Here is a 24,642-nt window from a genome sequence, read left to right as displayed (position 1 = left end):
CAGGTTATTTTTAGAAAGTTCCACTACAAAATGCTGTTTTCATGAAAATTAGTTCAGTAGTTTTTGCACCAACTTTGTACAGACAGATACAACATTCTTATTATATTAGTATAGATATATCCATTTATTTTGATACATGTGAAGTTGAATAATAGTATACCGGCCAAAGGAGACATTTTAAGTAGAAGCCCTTCTGAATGATGCTTAAGACTACAGTGTAGAACATATAGAATAGAAGGTTAAGAGGACATACACTTCTCTTTAGAAGGAACCATGACAAGCAATGTACTATGCTGCCATTTTTTTCATATTTGCTTTGTATTGGGACAAGCAAGGATGATTTATTCATACGCTAACAATGGACACATAATGGACAATGCCGTGTAAGTGAACACAAACCTTTTGTTCCAGTTCATTTTTTCTGTAGTTAATGGTAATAGAGTAGTAATGCCGGTTAAGTCCGTGAATTAGTGCCTGAGAAGTAAAAGACAAGATATTAGAGAAAAGTTAAATATACCACGTTCAATATTTTACATATAATGATGGGACATGGTTTAAACATTTAAAGGTACCAGTTTTCTTTTCTTAACATGCAAATTCATTTACTTCTAGGATAGTGCAAAGTTTTAAACTAGATGACACAAAAGGATACACAACCTGAGGCTTAATACATAAAGGACTAACAAGGCAGCAATACTTTATTGTCCAGCATGAAGGGAATTACAAGTTGTTGTTTTTTTCCTCCAGACACAACCAGATAATGAAGCTTTAACTCATTGGTTTGTACAGGTTCATAAACCAGATTGGTGCCACAACCACAAGGACAACCTAATTGCTGGGATCTGGTTGTTCAGGCATCAAGCTGATCAGCCAGTTCTTGTGCTAATAGTTGCTGCTGAACATCAGGGTCGAATGAGAACCCCCATACGCTCTGTGATAGGTTTCCAAACACAACTAGTTTTTCCTTATCCAAGCAAGAAACAATCCAAAACAAATGATTGGATAGGAGAAACTCAAACACAATATAAATATAGTTTAGTATTATATACAGTGTGGCCTAAGGTTATACATTTTAGAGCTTTCAGTCTGATTTTGATGTTGTGATTTGTGGATATGCTACTGAAAATGTTGGGAAGACTGTTTCCTACACATCCCAAACAACCATTCAATACAAAGTCTGCGTTTATCTAAGCTGCCTGGACCGTCATCACTGAAATTTATGTGCTAGGACATCCCTGTGCTGGCGTTCTCCGCAGTATTTCATTAATTACCGCATCTTATTTTGATTGGCAAACCAAACTTTAAAATTGCAGCTAAACCATGTGACAAATAGCAGAGAAACTAAATTTCGAGTGGGATTCTTCTAAGTAAAATTACATGCTGCAATGTTTCTGTAGGACTTTGATAAATGAGTTGCCAAAATATTGACCAAGCAGCGTGTCAGGATCAGGTGCAGGAAGCAGCCAGTCACTGCCTGCCTCTGGTTCCTCTGCTGTGCATGGGAACGTCTGGTTTGGTACCAGGGCAATAAAATACAAATCTGAATAGGAGAGCCTTTTTTTTTTTTTACTATTAAGACATATGCGGTACTTCCTAACTGAGGGGTTATTCTGGACCTAGCGAGACAAATAGCACTATAGGCCTTTTAGAAATGATCTTACATTGTGAATGTAAACATAGAAAAATAATATATATACACTGGTGGCCAAAATTGCAGACACATTTTGAAATTAGAATGTTTTTCAACTTTGAATGCTTATAAAAACTTTCCCTTCACGCAGTGCAATGATTCATATATCAAATGAAAGTAAATGTAATGCTGAAAACAACACAATAAACAGAGGTCAAATATTTGCATTACAAGGGAAGTTATGCTACTTTCAGTCAGACAAAGAAGCACAGATGCGTGAGATTCAAGAGAAGCGGATTGTAGTAACAGCTACTACCAGCCAATCGGAATCGTCGTATTAAGGACCAATCAGCTGTCGTTTATGAGTAGGTGCAAGGTCATGTTCAAAGGTGGGAAAGGTCAGTTTGGCTGTTTCATTTTGCAGAATAAAGTTGGTTACTGAAGTGCAATTACGGTTGGATGTTTGTGTGTATTGCTTAGTGCTATTGAGGGTGTAATAAATAAATACAACAATGTCATCCAGGCAAAGTGGTGACTGGTCACCCAGGAAGAGATCTAGGATCGTGGTGTTATGTGAAAATGGTCTTTCGTATGCAGCAATTGCAAGAGAAGTTGGTGGGAATGTGACAACATCAGGAGTACGAAAGTTTTGTTTACGCTATCAGAAAACACAATCTATACAAAACAAAGAAGGAAAAGGCCGGAAAAAGTGCACAACAGTTATTGATGATAGGAGAATAAAACAAATTTGCGTCAGGGACAGATGGATGTCATCTGCGGCCATTGGCAGTGAACTGAGTGCAACTGGTGTTTTTGTCAGTGGAAGAACGGTACGGAGAAGACTAACGGAGGTTGGCCTAAAAGGTAGGATTTTCGAAAAAAGCCTTTGCTAAATAAAAAGCAGCGTCTGAAACAAATACAGTGGGCAAAAGAACACATTGCATGGACAGAAGGTCAGTGGAAACAAGTGATATGGAGTGACGAAACTAAGATATCAATATTTGGTAGTGATGGGAGAAAATATGCGAGACGTCGCATCGGGGAAGAGGTACATCCAGATTGCATTCAAGCGACAATAAAGAATCCTACAAGTGTTATGATCTGGGCATGAATGACAGCAGATGCTGTAGGCCGCCTTTATGTCATAGATGGCACACTGAACAGCAGAAAGTACATTGACACCATCCTACAACCAAAACTTCTACCTTCTATCAGGGATCTTTTTCCAGTTAATGCTCCATTTTTTTTCCAGCAGGATTCAGCTCCCTGCCACACTGTACGGATATGCAAACAGTGGTTCACGGAGAATGACATACAGGTGCTGGGATGACCAGGAAACAGCCCAGACCTGAACCCCATAGAACATTTGTGGTTCAGTTTGAAAAAACTGGTACATCTGAGGCGTTCATCCAATAAAAGACAATTAATTGAGGCTATAATTGTCTCATGGCACCACATAATAAAGAAGAAAGAGCTCCAAAACATTGGTTGACTCAATGCCACGTCGCTGTGCTGCTGTCTTGAAAAATAAAAGGATACCCAACGAAATACTGATAGGACAGAAACATCATAAGTACACAGGGATTTTCACTCTAAGTGTTGTTTTCACTGCATAACTTTCCTTGGTATGCAAATATTTTACCTCTGTTTATTGTGTTGAATTCAGCATTAAATTTCCTTTCATTTGATATATGAATCATTGAACTGCATGAAGTGTATCAGTTTTTATAAGCATTCGAAGTTGAAAAACATTCAAATTTCAAAAAGTGTCCGCAATTTTGGCCACCACTGTATATATAGTACCACGTCCACCAAAACGGTGTAAACTCATCTAGCGGGACACAGATGTATGGTAAATGGGTGATCAGGAAATGATGCACAAACCATACTTTACTCTATTCCCACGCATTGCATTTTGGGGGTAATGTAAAAATAAGCCTTTTCCCCTGAAATGTGAAACAAATACACCAAGAGTCTGGCGACCAACTGTTTAATCGGTGGGGCAGCTGTGAACTGTTCTAAGCCTTTATGTGCGTAAGTGGATTTTATTCACTTCAATAAATATTTCTTGTACTTGATCTAATCTGGCACACAGATTTTATTATTGTGTATTATGTACCATGGGATCCTAATCTTCTATGTCAACATAATGTTTTTCCCCAATTCTACCAGATTCATACCCCTTTCACAATGCCAGCAAATAACCTGGGTTATTGCACATGAACGGGTTACTGCGCAGTGTGAAAGGGCCCAGTTGAAATAACCCAGGTCGAGCGACCCGGCATTTCAACCTTGGTAACGAGCAAGGTTGAACACGAGTACATCCTGGCTCACAGTGGGGTGTGAACGGTTAACCCGGGTCGAGGCGACCCGGGTCCCTTTCACTGCATAGGGAGAGCCGGTGGCTTGGAGGTGATATCATCTCCAAGCGCCAACTCAGCGGGGACAGTGGAGACGTCATCTACCCGGAAATATAGCAGAGTCGGGCCGCCAGTCTGAAAGGGGTCTCAGGGCAGTCGCACCAGGGATAGAGTAGTGTTACAAATCCCGGTGTGACCCGCCAATTGCAATCTGAAAGAGGTAGAACAGTGCACCTTTTGCTGTAAGACCGTAATCCATCTACTAAACTAAAATACTGGTTACATTTATAACTCTGCATTTCATCTATTTGAGGCATTTTGTGTTACCTAGCATCCATTAATACATACAACGATAATTAACAAATAAAATAAAGATGATAACCCTGATTATATAAACGGGGCACATGTAGGCTGCTGTTATCTGCAGTTAGTAAAAGCCAGAGATGAAACTGAATGCAAACATTCTGAAATTCAAGTGTAGTATATCATTAACTCTTCTAAAAATATAATGAAGGAGCAAGATGTTTACACTGAAGGTCATTATATGTTGGCGAAAGAGTCCAGTGTTCTCTATTCTCTAGAAACTTACAAGTATGGACTTGTCTAGGCCCAGCCACAAACAGAGGGAGCAATCTGTATCTCATTAAGATGAATGATCTTTCATGTGATATTAGTGAATAATCACAAGAAAAAAAAAAAATGTATGGCTCTCTCATACCATAGTTTTTACTCTAGGTGCTAGATTAAAGATCTAAATGAACACTATTTAAAAAAGAAGGTAATTATTAAAAGCTTAACTATACAATAGAACAGACCTCAAACAAGACTGTGGAAGCCACAAATCCCAAGACAGTGGTCTCCAACTACAACAAAGCAAGTCTAGAATTTCAGCTTCATGGTAAAGCCAATTCTCTGGACAGAAAATTACATTTTGAAGCAAACCCAACAATGATCCCTCTTGCAATTAATTAGGTGAACACAAGAAAAACTGGCAATGAAATAACAAATCTGAGATTTTATGTATTTTATCTATTAAATATACATAATATAGGTACACAAACACTATATACATAGATATACACACACATACATCTACACCAGTATAAATTAAGTAACAGATTTGAGCAAATACTGATGCATCTGTCAGCTGCAATGCAATTTTGGGTTTTATTATCTGTAGTGTGTACAATACTTAACGCTGGAGATGATTCTGTGCGTAACGAACATATTGCCAAGTGCTCTAATAGCTACTTACATTACTGAGTTACTTGTACAGCTGCTAAAAGATTAAAAAACAAAATATACTCAAACATAATATCTAGAGTGCCCATACACAGTGATTTCAACAGCCAGTTAGGTTGGTTTAGACTTAACTGTAAGCAAATAGATGGGTGTATGGGACCGCCAATCAAACATAAGAGATATTAGATGCAGTCAGACAATGGCCACATCTATATCTGCAATTAATTGGGACAATTTAGTGCTTTGCAGATAATTGTCCCAAAAAAAAAAAAAAAAAAAAAAAAAAAAAAAAATCGCCTATATACAGGGTTCACCAATTGTGATCAAAAAGTGATCGCTGAATTGTAATATGTTGCACAACCTGATTTAGCTATCGAGGCTATAGATTGGCAGTGTATGAAGATGAAATGCTGATTTGCCGACCGTTAATAGTAAAATGAATTGATGACAATGATCTGCAGGCGCAGATTGGAGGATTGAAAATTGGAGGGGGGGGGGGGGGAGAATTATTTCTTAGTGTATGTTGATAGTGTTTTAATCCAGCTCTGTCTGTTCCAGATGTCATGTATATGTTCAAATATGATAAGAGGTTCTGCTGCTCAACATTTGGATGGGGGACCAGCTTCGTACACAAACATTGCAGGAAAAAGGAGACAGATCATCTTTCCTAAAGCTAGGTACAGTCTGGACAATCCACGATTGGCAAGTGTCTACACACGGTGTTACATGTGCCTGCCCAGTTGTGATGTCAGTCACCGGTGGCCTCTGCAGATATATATTGGCCATCGGCTGTACACACACAGCTGACGCGATATGTCTGTGAACTACATCATTCACAAACATATTGGCTGGTACACACTGGCCAGCGTGCCCACGATATATTAGCCGTTCAATTAAACGGCCGATATGTCGGCAAGTGTGTACCCAGCATAAGGCTGAACGTTGTCAATAGAGACGCTCCCACTACATTCAACCATAAAGTTCTTTATTATATACTCTAAAAAAAAAAAAAAAAAAAAGGGAAACTCCAAAACAGAAGGTTTGATTTTTTTTTTTTTTTAAACACACTGCCATTCAATATGCTGGTTTATACAGGGTATTTAGTTTATTTCTAGCAGTAAACTGCAAATAAAGTATTACATTCGTCAACAACATATCTTCTGATCATGTGTCTTTGGACTAGTTTTATGAACTTTTACCTTAAATCACTGCTGAAGTGGGTATGTGTAGTGGATAACGCAGGAATGGATAAAAGGATGCAGATGTGAGCACCTCCTACAAGTTGTAACATGTTGCTGTTTTTCATCAGCCAACAACTGGACATTGTCATATGACGGAGGTTCCCAAACACGTTCTTCAAGGCTCCCCAACAGTTCAGGTTTTAGAGAGATCCATGGTTGAGCACAGGTGGTTAAATCAAATTGACAGATACTAATTAAGTCACCTGTGCTCAACCATGTATCTCTCTAAGGGGCATATGTATTAGGGATGTGCAGGCTCGGATTAGTTCGGTTTTACACGCCAGGTTCGTTTTTTCCCCTCCAAAAAACGGGACTCAGAAAGAGGCAAAACGTCATCTTTCATGGACAATCATCATCATTCCTGGACAAAAGACCAGGAAGTCCAGGAATTATGACGTTTTGCCTCTTGCTGAGTCCAGTTTTTTTGAAGGAAAAAATCCGATTCTGGCATGCAAAACCGAAGTAATCCGAGCCTGCACATCCCTAATATGTATCAAAGCTTGTTGGGGGAGATATACTAAGCTCTAGAAAGTGATAAATTGCAGAGCGATGAACTGTCAGGCAATCAGCTCCCAACTATCATGTCACAGGCTGATCGGCTGGTAGCTCATCACTCTCTAGTTTTTCACTTTGCAGAGCTTAGTACATCTGCCCCGATGTGAGATAAAATTGTGAAATATATAATCACCAACCAATCAGCTCCAAACTATCATTTCTTAAACACAGCCTACAAAATGTAAGCTAGAAGCTGATTGGTTGGTGATATATATCTTACAATTTTATCTCACATCAAGCTTTGATACATATGCCCCTAAAACCAGAACTGTTGGGGAGCCTTGAGGACCACGTTTGGCAACCTTTGTCATTTGAGAAAACTTAGCGAACCACGACCGGTCGATTAAATTGTTATTGTCTGATATGGACCATGAAAATACATTTTTCAGCGCTAAACGGACATTCACTGCAGCTCTGTTAAAAAGTAAAGCACTTCCTTGGTAAATAGGAGCCCTGTGCCTTTATTGAATCTCATTCAGGACAAAAAGTGGAGAAGACAGTCATGTCAGTTACTGTGACATCACTGGCCTCACCCCTTGTATGAATCTGTCAATTCACACAGTGGTTTCCCACACAATGCTGCAGAGCTGTCAATATAACGGATCGCTTTCAGAAGTACTTTCCATCTAGCATGAGAACATGCTGCAGGGGAGCGATAGTGAGCCTGGTGGAAATATTCAGTGAAGTAGAAACACACCAGTTATATTATTTTTATTGATCAGCACATAAACAGTCTCTCTTCGTTTTCAAATACAGTTTTCAATTTCTCTTTAAACTTGTCAAATGGGACCACCAGAGCCCTATAAATATAAAATCTCAGCTGTACCCTACTATTAGAATGTAAGCTCTCATGAGCATGACCTTTGTTTTTAAGTCAGCATTTGGTTTGTCTACCTTATTAGCCCTTGTTTTATCTATGTCCTGTTCACCCTACTGTCTGTACTGTGGAGCAGTGTGGCACCTTACAAAAAAATAATAAAATAAAAAAAGCTTTGAATGTGAACCTGACATTTAGACAAATCAATACGCCTGGTGTCCTATTTTCATCATAAAGGCATTCATACACCCAGTTACAGTAGTTTGGATAACAAAGCTTTGCACTGCACACAATTGTACCCAAAAAGTAATTGTGTTCATCAACAGCATAAACTCCACACAAGTAAACTAAATATGCTTGGACAAAAACAGCAAAAAAGAAATACACTTAAAGTGTCAAGATAATGTGTACAAACCATTGGAACCCCCTTTGTGTGTACGGAAACGATTTTTTATTTAGGTGCACATTTTATCATTGAGTTTTATAATACACAAGTTTTAAAGCTTGTTGCGTATAATAATGATGCTCCAGCCAATCAGCTCCTAACTGTCATCTGTTTGAAAAATGGCAATTGGAATTGCGTATGATAAATGGTGCTCGAGCCAATGAGTTTTAAAACTCGTTGTGTATGATAAATGGTGCTCAAGCCAATGAGTTTTAAAACTCGTGTATGATAAAGCTCATTGATAAATGGGCCCCTTAGACATATGAATAGTATACAAAAAACTGATATGGACAAATGCTTGCTTGTGAAACAGGATATTAACTGGTCCTTTGTTCTTGGTGACTTACCTGAATAGACGGCTTGTTTAAATGACCAAGATTTGATGTGGTTTGCCTTGGTTCATGTCCCAAAACCATCATGTTGGCATTGATTAGTCTGAAGGCGTCGATAACAACCTGCAAAAAGAAAAACTGTCACGTCAATTCCTTGTTGGACACGAGAGCTGAACAACAGTGGACACTGCACGATTCATTCGTATCAGCCTTGGCGGTGTTCCCAAACCTCATTTAATTATAATATTAATAAAAGAACCCCCTGCCGTCTGAGCCATCAGGACATCTCTCTCTTTCTGGAAAGAAAAGTAACACCAATTACTGTTTTTTTTTTCCCTGGCATTACAGAGAAACAAAATATAGATAGTTATTTTTAAACTGCTTTATGTATTAACGTTAATGCTTTCTGTAGATTTGACACCTATGTACCATCTTATCATCTTCAATGTCAGGGAGAGGCTAAACATGAAAGTGAGCACCAGGTAAGGGACTGGATATAAGGCCCAGCCCTGTCACATCAATTACACTAGAAAGTTATGTGAAATGACAACAAAATTATAGCCAGCTAGGAACAATCAGATGGCTTTCATAAGTTATGGTCAATGATGTCTAACTGCTGACAATCTGTTTTCTACAGTTTTCCCTGAACACCGACCGAGATATTTTGCTCTAAATGGGCGATACCTGAACAGGAAGGAAAATATAATAAATCTATTATCAATGTATAACACCAGCATCCAACTGGTTTACTCAGCAAAGCGAGTGTTGGTTTGGTCAAAAGAGGTCATTGAGTGAAGACTTCGATTATTCCAAATGTTCCCACAATCCATGTGTCTGCCTCTCCCTTTAGAATGTAAACGCTCACGAGCAGGGCCCTCTTCCCTCATGTGCTTCTCCTTTCCCTTACATATAATATCATATATTCCCTACAACAGCAAGTAATCCTTGCTTGCTGCCGCCCTGATGCTTATTTGAGTGTTATGATCACGGATGCAGCAATGTTTATAAACCATGTCCTTGTCCTGCATTGTTTTGTACTGTAAAGGTGAGTATCCACTAGTAGATAATGGAACGACAGTACGATTACAACATTGTAATCATACAGTCGTTCCTCTTCCCCTGCAGTGCCAGTGAACGATATGTTGTTCAGTGTAGGCACCCTCCCTCATCCTTGAACATGGTCAATCTGTCGTTCTCTGCAGATCGACCGGCATGTTCAGGCGATAACTGATGTCGTAAACGACCAGCGAGAATCGCCGGTCGTTTGACATTTTCATGCCCGATACATGAGCGATTGAACGTTACCATTCAATCGCTCATTTTAATTGGCAAGTGGATACGCAGCTTAAGTCACTGTTTTATCATTTTGCTCTGCTGCCGGATCCTTGTGGCACCATAAAAACAAAAGGATAACAACAACTCAAACCGTGAAACACACAATCTGGAAGTAGCACTTTTAGGTGTTTTAACTAAAGTTACAGCACCAGTTGTATCCAGCCTTCATCCACTGCAAGTACAAATGTAATTAGTTTTAAAGTGGGCAGGGATAGAACACATTGTAGCCAATAAAATGATCACAGTATTTACAACAGCGCAGTGTATTTCAGGAGACTGATGTTCTGATATTTAGAGGGCAGTGAGCTGTCCACTCCAGTAATTAAGTGTGGACAGAACTAAGGGAGTGATTCAGCTGCGAAAGTATTTGCTGTTGCAGCTGCTTACATGGTATGCCTCCTGCATGCATTACTGATCCGAGCTGGGTTCTTGGACGCAGCATTGGATCATCTGCGATCCCTTCAGCAGGCTGAGTGACCATGGGGTCATGCAAGCCGTCTGCCGCAGATGAGTAAAAGAGGCCAGGAAATCTTCGTCAGAGATCCTGGCAACCCCACTCCTCTGCAACGGCGGCGACAAGCATCCATTTTGAAAAACAGAGGCCGCCATCAGCACCCCCTCCCAGAGAGGTGCCGGACTGCGTGCGGGATCGCAGTATTGGTCAGGTGCATGTGCAGACTCCTGATAATCATAAATTTACGTGAAGCCTGTCGCTGTGTATTGGAATGACAAATCTTGAATATCGCTTATTGTATGCAAGCCTGTGAAGTTTAACGCAGTACCGCTCCATCGTTCATTAAATCGCAGTGTTCATGGGGAATCTTGGATGGTCCAGGGCGAAGGGAATTCGTCCTGACCATTGGCAAGATTGCCCATCATGTAGATGTGTAACCGGCCGTAGTGTGACAGGGGAGATCACATGCTGTGAGGGGGCCAATTGAGGCAAGCCTGAAGCCACAGACAGCCTTATTTAGATGAAGGAGCAGAGTGCCTCAAATGCACAGAAACATAAGAAATTGGGGTAGATTTAGAATATCTTGGAGAGAAAGTGCCAACCAATCAGCTTCTGTCATGTTACAGACTGTGCTATAAAAATGACAGTTAAAAGCTGATTGGTTGGTACTTTACCTCTCCACGATTTGATTAATCTCCCCCCAAGTCTGTTACTAGAGCGCGCCTTCATTCTCATAAGCTATTATTTGAGCAAAAACCAGAGCACTGAATATCTATTAGTCCTGTTTTTAGAAGATAAAAAAAAATAGCAAGCAGTAGCATCGGAAGTTTACGAATATGGCCAATGGCTATAAAAATGTGGCAATTTGCTTTAACACCTTGGGAAGGGGCTTCAATTGTTTTGCGCTGCCTGCAGCTCTAGTCTAAAGTGACTGTTTGTGCCGATGGGAGAGAGCGCAGTTGGAGCCCATTATTTCTGCTCACACCCTCCTGAGATGGTGAGCAGAAATCCACAAAAAGGAGGGCTTTTGGGCGCAGAGTGTCCAGTACTTTGCATGGATTTAGGAACTTTATGCAACTAAACCAGTTGCATTTGGGTGCGCAAACAACTGACTATTGTCCGTCACTCATGTCTCTAGTAACTTGGATGAAATAAGTAGCTATAGTTCAGATACTAAAGGCTGGAACAAACATTAGGACCCAGAAAATATTTTAATAGTATCAAGTAAGCAAGAATGAAAAACAAGAGAGTAAACAACTCGCAATTTGTTGTATTTCAGCATCATATATATTTGTATATGTAGTTAGACATATATAAAATTCTTGTGTGTAACATTAGGATAGTGGCAAATATCAGATCACCATGAAATCCAGAGTGTATAAAGATACAAACCATCCTGCACGTGCCAAAGCCATTCTGTGCTTCTATATTCCAATTCCTTGTCACTTTTGCATGCTAGATTGGTCTCCCACAGATCTGAAAACCTTATGTAGAACTTTTGGATTTATTCCCATTTCTATTGGCTTGGAAAAACACCATCAAGGCAGGGTAAACGTTCTCATCTTAAGTGATTACTAGCGCGAGTCTTGTGTGTAATATTCATACACACACACAGACAGATATATATATATATATATATATACACACACACACACATACATACACACACATATATATATATATATATATATATATACACACACACACACACACATATACACATACATACACACACACACACAGATGTGTCTTTAAACATTTAAACATCTTTGCTGCAGTGACGCTCAAGTAGCGCCGGGTGTCTCATATCAAATTAATCAGCACAGTCTGCTGGTGCGTCCTAGTCACATCACAGTGTTCTAGATGCGTTTACAGCAAGAGCAAGAAAATAAATAAAAAAAAGAAAAAGACTCCCAACACTAGCAGAGTAGCATGGACCTGGTAGCTCCCTCATGCCAGGCAAATTGCACTGTGTGGCGTATGGAGGCTAGACGTATGAGAACACATCTTTATATACACACATACTGTACATACATATCTTGCTGGCTGGCATCTCGTTTTATAATTCTGCTTGGCTTAGCGCACTCACAAATAACAGCTATAGCAGAGATAAAACATGTAAAGCAGTGGGGAGGGGGCTATGAAATACGCAGAATCATCTTGGAGTTTATGTGCATTTCATAGCCCCCTCACTGCTACACACACACAAAACAAAGCATGTATCGGAGGGCAAAAGCCAAAACACCTTTATAGGGTAGAAGGTTGATTGAGAAGGCACAGCTGTATAGTAATGACCAAAAATGTGTATTCTGCTATTGTACAAAACATGTATATAGTGGTTCCCAAACTGGGTGCCACAGAGCACTTGCAGAGGTGCCACAGGTTGGTGGTCCAGGACCAAATAAAATTATTTATGGCAACTGCCAATGACAGAATCCGTGAACAAACAGAAGCGCAAACCTGCCCATCACCACATAACTGCACCCAAGGAAACCAGGTAAGCACAACTGACTAAATTCAATACATTTTGCTGAATATCTCAATAAGAAACTTTTGGCCTAGGGGTGAAGTAACAAAATTGCTGATACTATAGGATGCTAGGATTTAAGTTTGGGAACCACTTGGTTAAACATTAACAGCACAGAGGCATAGTGGTCAGTGTCAGTGCCCAACAGCTCTGAGGTCAATTCTGGTCAAGGCCATACCTGTGTGGAGTTTGCTGGTTATCCTCGTGTTTACATGGGTTTCTCCAAGACCACAAAATCACACTGGTAGGATAATTGGCTTGTGCTAAAAATAAACCCTAGAGCATATGTGTGTGTATGTGGTAGGAAATAAAGATTATAAAGCTCCACTGGAGCAGGGACAGTTGTGAATGACTACATATCTGTAAAGTGTTGTATAATGCGTGTGTCTACATAAAACAACTTAATAAAAGATGTTTGATCAGTATCGCTCTTGTACGATGATATTTATACCATTGCACCATTATATGTTCAAGACTCAGTAACACATTGCAGCAGAGGAGAGCTGTGCCCAAGGTATAGCTAAACTGAACTGACACTGTGCACCATATAACACGATTCTAGGTCAACAGTCCCTATGCTAGCGCACCTCTACGATGGGTGTGATAGGTTCAAATCCCGACAGCGGCTGCCCGACAAAGGAGGAAATCCCGATCGTCCTAAAGCGAAGTATAAACTAATTAACTCTACCCCCTAACCCTCCTTTAGGGTGCCTAACCCCTCCTTCCCCGCTGCCTAATCCTAAATCCCCCAGGGGGATGCCTAACCTTAACCTCCCCCGGGGGTGCTTAACCCGAACCCTCCCTCCCCCTAGCCTAACCCTAAGTCCCCCCTGGGAGCCCTAACCTAACAAACCCCCCCCCCGCGCGCGCGGCTGTCCGGCATCACTTCGATCGGGATGCCGGGCGCCGGTAATATAACAGGCGTCTAGATATAGATGCCGGTCATTCAACCCTAGACGGGATTAAGTAGTCTGGAAGCCGGCGGTTGCCATTTAGACTGTCGGCTTCCAGACTACATCCCCTCTACGATTTAGACACAACCGTATGTTAACAGTCCAATGTGCTATGAAATCTCTGTAAGAAGAGTTAAAGTTACATTATATAGCTAAACTGCATAGATCTAATATTACCTAGTTAGAAAGTAATGGCCACAATAGTTACCAGATGCAGAAATAATACTAATTCCATCATTAAAAATTTTATTTTACTTTATATTACCAACTATGGGTGAGTCACTTATTTCATATAAATCATTGTATTGTTCTCTGCAAATCTTTGAAACTGAACTTAAAAAAAAAAAAAAACACACAGAAAAACTAAACAGACTGCATAACATCAGTGCTTTTGTGCAGAATTTAAATTTAGACCGTGATCGTAACACTAGACCCATATGTCACAATCTCTGACACAGCTTAACTTCAGTTCAGAAATCATGCTACGGGGGCAGCACACAGCCATAGCTTTATATAAATCCCTGGGCAGATTGCACTGCAGCAAACAGCATTTCAACAGTTAAGAATGGCAACGCAAAAAAAAAAACTTGACCACTATTATATGGAAAACAAAATTTGTACAGCTTTAAATATGAACACTTTTTTTTTTTTTTAAATCCACACAAGTGTTCATTTTAATCGGGCAACACTCCACCAGTACTAAATACTGGTATGATAATTTGATCCAGCATAAGATCACTCCATCTGTGCAAATTGGTTGCTATTGGTTCTAAATTGATAATTAGAAATTTTCTCTCTTTACTCCAAACTGAACTAAATGGAAGATGAGTAATATATGATTTATGGGTATGTGGTCCATCTCAGTTTGTGGCAAGACAAACTGATCACTACCAAATGTTGTTTCCACCATCAGCTCTTCTTCAGGTTTAACGGCAGATGTGTCCTCACTCGTCTTTGAGCAATCGCGCCAAACAGGCCCTCCCAGCTCTCCTAGTCCCATGAGACTCTTCTAGCGCCGGGAGTCTTTTTTGCCAAACATGCGTCTAAGTCGCAATGCGATGCGACTAGGACGCACCAGGAGACTGTGCTAAATAATTTGATATGTGACAATTGTATATCTGTGTGCGACTGAGTCTCTGAATCTGCATACAAGCAGCTTTTTTTCCATGCCAAGTTCCTTTTACACACTCCGTTGCACACTGATATAGTGTCGCATATCAAATTAATCAGCACGGACTCCTGGTGTGTCCTAGTTGCATTGCACTGCAGCATATAAAGGACGCCAGACGCTAGCAGAGTTGCACGGGGCCTGGCGGCTCACTCACACCAGGCATATTGCGCCCGTGGTGTATTACGGCTATGTGAGCAAGGACACATGTAAATAGATTCCGTCTTATTTATGTGCTTTTCATATTCCTCATAAGGCAAATCTATTTTCATTGCTCTGGAACACCCCCCTGCCCAAACCAATTCTCTGATATTTATGTATACAAAGAGCCCATAGCCATGTGCAATGGAAGTAGTGATACTATCAATGCGTGGCTAAACACCATGAGGGAAATCCGTAATTAAGGAGGTATATACAGATGTGTCCTCATACACCTAGCCTCAATACGCCATGTGTCGTGAGTGAGCCTCCAGGTCCAGTGGGAATCTGCTTGCTAACAAAAAGAGAAATAATCGGCTGCACTTCTCAATAACCACTAAAAAAATTTAATTCATAAAAAATTGATCTATATATACATACACACACACACACATATATATATATATATATATATATATATATATATAATTGATACACACAACAGGAGTAACAGCCCTGCTAAGTTGTCTTACATCATCAGTAATGAGGCCATCCATTATTTGGATGTCAGGATATCTATTAGTAATGGAGTAGTCTCCACTAGCCTTTATTCCAAAGACACGGACAGGGATAATCTCTTATGCTCTGATAGTTGTCACCCAAAACCATTAATCCGGGGCCTACCTTATTCTCAATTTTTGAGGATTAACACAGATATTATTGTGGCTGAATCACAGATGAATGAGAGGATTCTTAAATTCATCAATAGAGGCTATGATGCTAATCATCTGGCCAGGGTGAAACAAAAGGTATTGAGTTTGGATAGGGACAGTGTACTTAATACCAACATGCCTAAAAAGAACACAGCTATGATCCCTTGGGTAAATAATTATAACCAACATAGTTGTCATATCAATAAAATCTCTAAGAAACTATGGCCCATTATCCAAACTGACCCAGAACTTAACTTACATAACACCCGCATTATGTCATGTTATAAAAAAGGAAGACGCATCCGTGATATATTGGTGAAAAGCGACATATCTAGCCCTGATCCCGGGGTAGATGCTGTTGGCATTGGTAAATTGGGTTGTTTCAGATGCACCTGCACTACATGTAGGTATCTTATTTCAGGTGATGTCTTCCATCACCCCGTCAGGTCGTAAATATTTCATCCGTCACAAACTCACTTACAATTCATCCTTCATCGTTTATCAGATTATCTGTCCGTGCGGCCTATCATATATAAGCAAAACAAAAAGGACATTCAAGGAACGCATGGCAGCTCATATAAGTGCTATAAGATTGGCCATCAACACTGGTGTTAGTGAACAACCAGTTGCGAGACATTTCGCTAATGCTCGTCATTCCCTGTCAACCTTGAAATATAGGATGATTGACCATGTCCCCCAATCCATTAGAGGAGGAGATAGGGCACGCAAACTCATCTAATGTGAAACTAGACGTATACATCGTTTAGGTACAATGGCACCTAGGGGGCTTAATGAGCAACTGGGTTTAGGAGCTTACATGTAGTATGCCAAGCATTTACATTATCTTTAGATGGAACTCCATCAGTTATATTGTTCAGTGCCTCTTCTATGGTTGATTCTGCCGCTATTGTGTACATGCTTTCAATATACATATTTAATTAAGTACATATTATACAATTGTTGCACATATATTGGAATTTAAGTAACATTGGCAGTGGTCATGTGTGTGATTTCATCCATCCATTGGCATGTGTTTATTTTCGCTATTGCCATTTGCCTAGTAGCTGGCTGCATTGGCAATTGCATTGTGGGATATGTAGTTTATTGACATGTTGTTATGGTGACAGTTCAGAGGTGTCACACGTTACTACATGATGATGTCAGAGCTTAGCGCCGCCAGGCGGGTGTGTGGTCCCGCTGCAGTGAGGCTGGCTTTTCACTGGGTAACCTTATATAAGGTAAGACATCTGTTATGATTTTGTATGTCCTGATGAAAATGCCAATTACATAGGCATTGAAACGTTGACTTTTCAGCCACGACTGCAGAGTATTTCTTTTGCGTGGAGTGCCACACAGATGAGGAGGAGGAGGGTGTGGTGTGTGTGTGTGTGTGTGTGTGTGTATATATATATATATATATATATATATATATATATATATCCGGCACTCAAATGCTCCTTAAACAACGTGCACCGATGCCTTCCTAAATTACCAGCCCTATGCAGGGATGGAAACGCAAAATATATAGCAAAATAGGCGGCACTCTAGCGACTTAAAAAAAGTACAATAGACCCCGTGAAATAAGGACTTGGGTTCTTTCGTCAGGATACAGAAGTTACAGAAAAGGTATGTCTGTTTTGTAACTTCTGTATCCTGACGAAAGAACCCAAGTAAAGTGTTCTGAAACGTTGACCTTATTTCACGGGGTCTATTGTACTTTTTTTAAGTCACTAGGAGTGCCGCCTATTTTGTATTTTGTATATTATATTATATATATATATGTATATGTGTGTGTGTGTGTGTATGATCATGTGGGCAGTAAAACTTCAACAATGTAGAGAGATTTTACACACATAATAAACAATTCAATGCTATACAGTCAAGTAGAAATAAATAAATGTATATAAGGATAACTAAAATAAATAAATATAATAGCAATAAAAATTAAACAGTCAATTGATTGCATCAATAATGACAAAGCTGATTTAGATAAATCTTGTCTATATGGATAGACAATACAGAGCAATTGTATTTGTTGGCAGTGTGATGTAACCAAGCAGCGGTTGGAGGATTTTAGCTTTATCTGCTTGCGTCCGAGTCTGTAAATGAAGTCCAATGGACCTTGTCGTGGAAAAAAGCAGTGGCCGATGCATCATAGCACTTCGTATACAGATCCAGACTCAGTAGTACACAGATATACATGTGCCACATATCAACTTAATCGTCAGTCTCCTGGTGCGTCTTAGTCTCATCGCAGCACAGATGGTGTAATGGTTAGCATTACTGCCTCACAGCACTGAGGTCATGGGTTCGATTCCCACCACGGCCCTAACTGTGTGGAGTTTGTATATTCTCACTGTGCTTGCGTGGGTTTCTACTGGGTACTCCGGTTTCCTTCCACAGTCCAAAAATATACAGGTAGGCTAATTGGCTCCCAACACAAATTAACCCTAGTTTGTATGTGTGTACATGTGGTAGATAACATAGAATGTAAGCTCCATTGGGGCAGGGACTGATGTGTATGGCCAAATATTCTCTGTAAAGCACTGCGGAATGTGTGCACTATATAACTAACTGGTAATAAATAAATAATAGTGACGAAGATGCATTTTCAGGCGAAAATGATGCTCAGCGCAAGCAGACTTGCATTGGAACTTGCTCACAGAGAGGGGCTGTTTGCCGTGACTGAAGCAATAGTGTATGAAAACACATCTGTAGTTAGAAAAACCCTGCAGGAGAATATCATAGAAATGTCAACATAAAGAAAAATAACATGCTGTAAGAAAATGCAGTGGCTCATCCTGAGAGTTGACCCACATATTGCCCTCGGGTGTTGCCTACCTCCACCCATTGGGCAGGAAACAGAGGTAGTGGAATAAGATCTTATGTTAATTGTAGTTCAAATATAAAATATATATGTATTATACAGTGCTATACTGTATCTAAAATCTCACTCATATTTCCAACTGTCTGCTATCTCTTCCTGGATGTCCCAGTACTTTCTTAAACTTAATATGTCAATCATTTTCATACCCTTCCAAATAACCTCACTTTCCACTATTTCTTTATCAATTGATGGCACAACTATCTCCTCTAGCCCCAAAGTGCGCTGTCTTGGTGTTATCCTGGACTCCTCCCTCTCCATCAAACCACACATCCAGCACCTCTCACAGTCCTGTCAAGAGCAGACCCTCTCACACAGGATGCTACTAAAACCCTCATACAGTAGTCCAATCTGGAGAAGACCAGAGTGTGTAACCTCCTCCTATCTGGCCTCCCCAACTCCCATCTTTCTCCTCTCCAGTCTATCCTCAATGCTGCTGCTCTGCTCATCTTCTCCAAACGTTCAACATCCACCTCCCCTCTCCAACAAGCCCTCCACTGGCTCCCCTTCCGCACCCAATTTAAGGTTCATACAGTCGCTTACAAAGCCCTCAACCATTGACATCTCTCAACACATCTCGCTTTACTCTCCCGTCCGCCCTCTTTGTTGAACGAAAGCACGCCGTCTCTACTGACAACTGATTACTTCCTCACATTTCCGCCGCCAAGATTTTGCCCGTGCTGCTCCCCACCTTTGGAATGCTCTCCCTCTCCACCTCACTACAATCCTTCAAACGGGCTCTCAAGACCCACTACTTTATCAAAGCCTTCCAGCTCGAAGTCTAACCTGCTGCTACATGCTCCTTCCTACCCCATCTGTGTCATGAATGTTTGTCTGCCCCTCCCCCTTTAGAATGTAATCTCTTACGAGCAGGGCCCTCTACCCTCTTATGCTTCTCTTTTACTTTACTTTCATCTACGCCTTACTCCCCACTAGGGCACCTAAATACTTGGTTGCTTATGCTCTGTTGCTATTTGGGTGTTATGGTCGCTAATGTAGCAATGTATATTATCCATGTCCTTGTCCTGCATTGTACTGTACTGTGCTGTGCTGTACGGCACTGGTAACTTATTTGTTTATGTACCTTGTAAGACGCTACAGAACACTTAACACCATATAAATAATAATAATAATAATAATAATAATGTTGCAGATTATTTAAATAGAAAGACTGACTGACCCATACATTCACTTATTGCATTGTTTAATATTTTAATATGTAGTAGTATAGCCTGCAGAGATCATAGCTGTATACCATGAAGAGGTTTAGCCCATAAAATTATAAAAATGCTCCACAAAAATAAATAAATAACACCAGTTTAATTCAGAAAGCATAAGAAATGTACATGGACGTACACAAGTATTGATATTTTTCTGTGGAATTTCCATATGTATCCGTAAATATATTTGCATATATAGTCAAGCAGATTGTTTTCACAAACAGCATTTTTTGGAAGTTCAAGTAAATATGGCATCCTCCACGTTTACAAAAAATAAGAAAATCATCTGCCATCGCTATAGCAACAGCCTCAACTAAACAACCTGGATTGTAAAATTTGAAACAAACTGGGTTTGTCTCATATATATATATATATATATATATATATATATACATACACACACACGTATACATATATACACACACGTATACATATATACACACACGTATACATATATACACACACACACGTATACATATATACACACACACACGTATACATATATATATATATATATATATATATATATATATATACACACACACACACACATATATAAATATAAATAGCTATATATATATCTCACACTTTGCTAGTGGTTCTGGTAGCTTGAGAAAGGGCCCACAGCTGCCCGAAATATCGCTGTACATTGCAGGGATTTTTAATGAATGGTGTTTGAAACTATTCAGGAGTGCCGTTTTTTTCTGTATTATACTATATTATGATTGATAGATAGAGATATATATCTCTATCTATATATACACACACACACTCACACAGATTGACCAATATAGTGCATTCTAATTTCTGTAAAGTAATAATTGCTTTTTGGGCACTGTGAGAGATCTAGTTATCTTTATGAGCATTATAGACAAATAAGTCGATTCACTCATGTACAGAGCTTTAATGAGTTGTGGGTAAAATAGGTGTTAATTATACTACAGTGAGATCAGAGGGAAATACCCTGGTGGGCATTTGCATACGTGTTCCAGACGGCCTTGTAAGCACAGCTATTTTTCTCTTCATTTTTATGTGAAAACAACAAGAACAAAAAACAACTACTGTATAATTATTAATATATATTTTTTTTAATTTCCTTTTAAGAAAATTACTTATAAACTGCAATCACCAGCACATGAAATAATTCCCACTTGTGGACACATTTTTCAGGGATGAGCTGAACTTAAATGAAAGGCAGGTCCCCATTTCACAAAAGCAAGATCATGGCAAGTGGGTAAAAAAAAAAATAAAAAAAAAAATTGAGAGGTTTGAATAATTAAATTTAAATAGTGTTTTGTTTTGCGTCATATTAATTATTTTTTAAAGAAAATTGCAAGTTTTTTTTTTTTATAAGACACTAGATTGCTGGGTAATATGAAGAGAGAAAATGTTTTAATATCAACCAGGCTTCCATCTAAGCTAGTGAACTATGTGTTAACCCACGCTATATCGCAGAGCTACTTGAACTGAATTGCTTTATTCAACACCCTAGTAATAGGAAGCCTACCTTTATCTTTAGAGAATCGCGGTAGCTTTCCAGATTTCCAGCACCTCCATAAAATGTTATATTCAGTTCAGCTTACATGTGCCTTGAGACTTGTGGGGTCACCGTTGCAAGAGACAATTTATAACAAAGCCATTAGCGCTCGGCTTAGCTAAGGCAAATTCCTGTTATTAGCACCGCATGAATCGGCAGAATATGATAGTTTATAATTTCGTCGGCTTGTTAAAATTATGTTAAAGGTCTGTTTGCTTGTTGAATGCATTTTGTTCGTATAACGCTGCCTATTTTATAGACTCAGTCTTTAATAGCACCTTTGGTCTACGTGTAACTCGCAGATCAAAACAGTGCACTAAAATAAGGGTTGATGATGCTATTTAAATGTGTGATTCCTGCTGTCTTCTTGTTAGTAGATTTAATATAATAGAAGACCTTGTCTGTTTTGTAATTAACACATCTTTACTGCAGAGATATTTGGAAGTGATTGCTGTGAATATACTGGTAAGTAAAATAAACACAATCACACACCAATTTCTGTTATCAGACAAATTTGTGAATTGTACACATTATACTCCAGATCAACAAACTGTGATCTAACAGCCAAGTATAAGACACACATTAATACAGCCCTTTATTTCTCTGAAAATATGTATTTTCTCTGACCTCGCTAATATAATTAGCTTGTGGGATGTGTGGTTGGAGTACCATGGCTGCTGTACTAATTGCAACTCTTGGAATTAAATACTAAATATTTGGAAGCTGTCAATAGAAAATAGAAGCTACATCTTTTTTGTACATCTGTGTTCGCTCGTGGAATCATTATGGCTTGAAAAACGAAAACTGAATTCCGTATTTATTCTATACAAAGATGGCAGGTGACTGACCCATGGATTGTTCAAAATAAATATTTTCATTTAAAAATACATACATGCCAGATTATTTCCAAACAATAAAATCTTCCAAATTTGGCTTGCTCTATTTTTTTTTTGTCATCTGCTTAATTTAGTTTTGTTTTTTTCTTTAAACCCACTGGCTCACACCAAAACATGTAAGACATGTACATACAAATAACATGAATGTGGCAGAAAGAAAGTCACAGAATAATGAGTCATGCCTCACATAATACAACAACTAGGGCTAGTCTATGAACTTGTTAAGCGTTGCAGAACATAAATGTTCAAGTGTCATCCAGTAGCCTAGATGTGGTCTTCCCAAAGTGTACATCCTGTAACAGTTATGCTGGGTACAGATTTTAACGACGGATCGGTCAGCAGACTGATCCACCATTCAAGCGGCCAAATTGTAAGTTATACACACTTATCAATCTGCAGCTCGATATGTCTGGCCTGACATCACAACTGGGCGTGCATTTAAATTTAAATTTGTCCGCCCCGTTGTAATGTCAATGTAGGCTGTTTCCTTCACCTCTTTAGTAATGCATCCCCTCCCTCACTGCTATAGTCAGACATTTCCCTCCCTCACCCGTGTTGTACCACATTCGACATTACCCTCCCTCACCTGTGTATAAATACAATTCCTCACTCATACCTGGAGTAACACTTACCCACGCTCAACCCTGTAGTAACAAATTTCCCCCCCTCACATCTGCAGTAACACATTACCGACACTCAACCCTGTAGAAAGAAACACATTCCCCATCCTCGATCGTGTTGTAACACATTCACTTCCCACCCCTCATAGTAACAAATTTGACTTTCCCCTCCCTCACCTGTGTAGGAACAAATTCCCTTCCTGAACCTCTATAGCAGGCCTGGCCAACCTGTGGCTCTCCACCTGTTGTGAAACTACACATCCCCGCATGCCCTGCCAGTTTTGCTATTAGGGAATGCTAACATTGCTGCAGGGCATGCTAAGATGTGTAGTTTCACAACAGCTGGAGAGCCACACATTGGCCAGGCCTGCTCTATAGTAACACATTCCACTCTCACTGCTGTTGTAACATTTTCCTCTCAGCTCGGTAGTAACACATTCCCTTCCCTCATTCAAATAGGAGAGCCATACCAACTGCCAGAGATGTTTGGTAGCACTTGGGGAGAGAGTTTGTGTTTGAATATTGAATAGTGCTGCAGCCACAATGAGTCAGTCAGGCAGGACATTGCACAGGGGGAGGAAACATTTTAGCCCTTTTCACCACCTAAGGAGTCAAATTTTGAAAAATCACTGCCTAGTGGATACCTATGTCATGGAAGGCATATACTCCCTGATTTTCATGTTTCTAGGTCCAGGGGTTTGGGATGGGCGTTTATGAGTCAGTCAGTCAGTCAGAACACCTATCTATTTCATATATACTTATTTCAGAAGGCACACACTAGACTTTGCAGATAAAAGATAAAAAAATAGGTATACATTTATTCACATGGTTTTCGTAGTTTCAATGGTCAAAATTTCAGTTCTTGAACTGGACCTTTTTCAAGATATTCCATAATGCCTCCATGAAAGCACTATGTTTTGTTATCTGCAAATAGTAGTGTGGTATTCTCAGTAGTTTTTGAAACACTGAGGTACTATTCCCCATTGTGGTCAGAGAATTCTTTGTTTACGATCAATCATTCATATTTCTTAAAAATATAGTTCACCAATTTACAAGGGTCCATTCAATTAGTTGCGAATTACTCGCAACATATAGCCAAAAGTGTGGCTATATGCTGAACTTACAATACCTGAAGACTCAGGAATTTTTGTTTGCAGCCCCATAGGGCTGCGCACAAAAATCCACGACAGGAATTTTGGGCCCCAAGGGGGGTGGGGGGTTGAGGTGTCGTAGGTGGTGTTCTCAATCCGTTGCAATGTTTAACTGAGTTGACCCCATAAAATGTGACTAATAAAACTCTGCTGCTCTCAGACCCTTTCCAGGTAGGATCTGTAAGAGAGACACATGAAACAAATACTAAAAGGGCGCTGATCGCGTAGTATTTGCTGATTACATTTCATAAATTTTTAAATCAGACCAATAATCTGCGTACATCACAACAATTCAATAAATTCCTTATCTGGGGTTTCTTTAGGAATAAATCCTCCTCAAATCAAATTCCGACGGTCATCTTGTAGACTGTAAATCCACCCAAAAAAGAAGGCCCAAGGCCACTCATTTTTTAAATTGTGATTA

General features: G+C 39.6%; 1 protein-coding gene across 1 annotated transcript in view; it reads right to left on the bottom strand.

Annotated features, from left to right (window-relative positions):
• The window catches only part of PSMD14 (proteasome 26S subunit, non-ATPase 14), a 99,940-nt gene that overhangs the window by 5,736 nt on the left and 69,562 nt on the right, over nt 1-24,642 (bottom strand). The window contains exons 7-8 of the mRNA XM_088474881.1: nt 8,638-8,745; nt 400-474 (exon numbers count right to left, since the gene is read on the bottom strand). Of these exons, the coding sequence (XP_088331007.1) occupies nt 400-474; nt 8,638-8,745 (183 nt within the window). The remainder of the gene's footprint in view (nt 1-399; nt 475-8,637; nt 8,746-24,642) is intronic.

Source organism: Taudactylus pleione, unplaced genomic scaffold, assembly GCF_031769625.1.
Source record: "Taudactylus pleione unplaced genomic scaffold, aTauple2 ptg000156l, whole genome shotgun sequence".
In the NCBI taxonomy this organism is placed as follows: Eukaryota; Metazoa; Chordata; class Amphibia; order Anura; family Myobatrachidae; genus Taudactylus; species Taudactylus pleione.
This window is presented reverse-complemented; position numbering and strand designations above follow the sequence as displayed.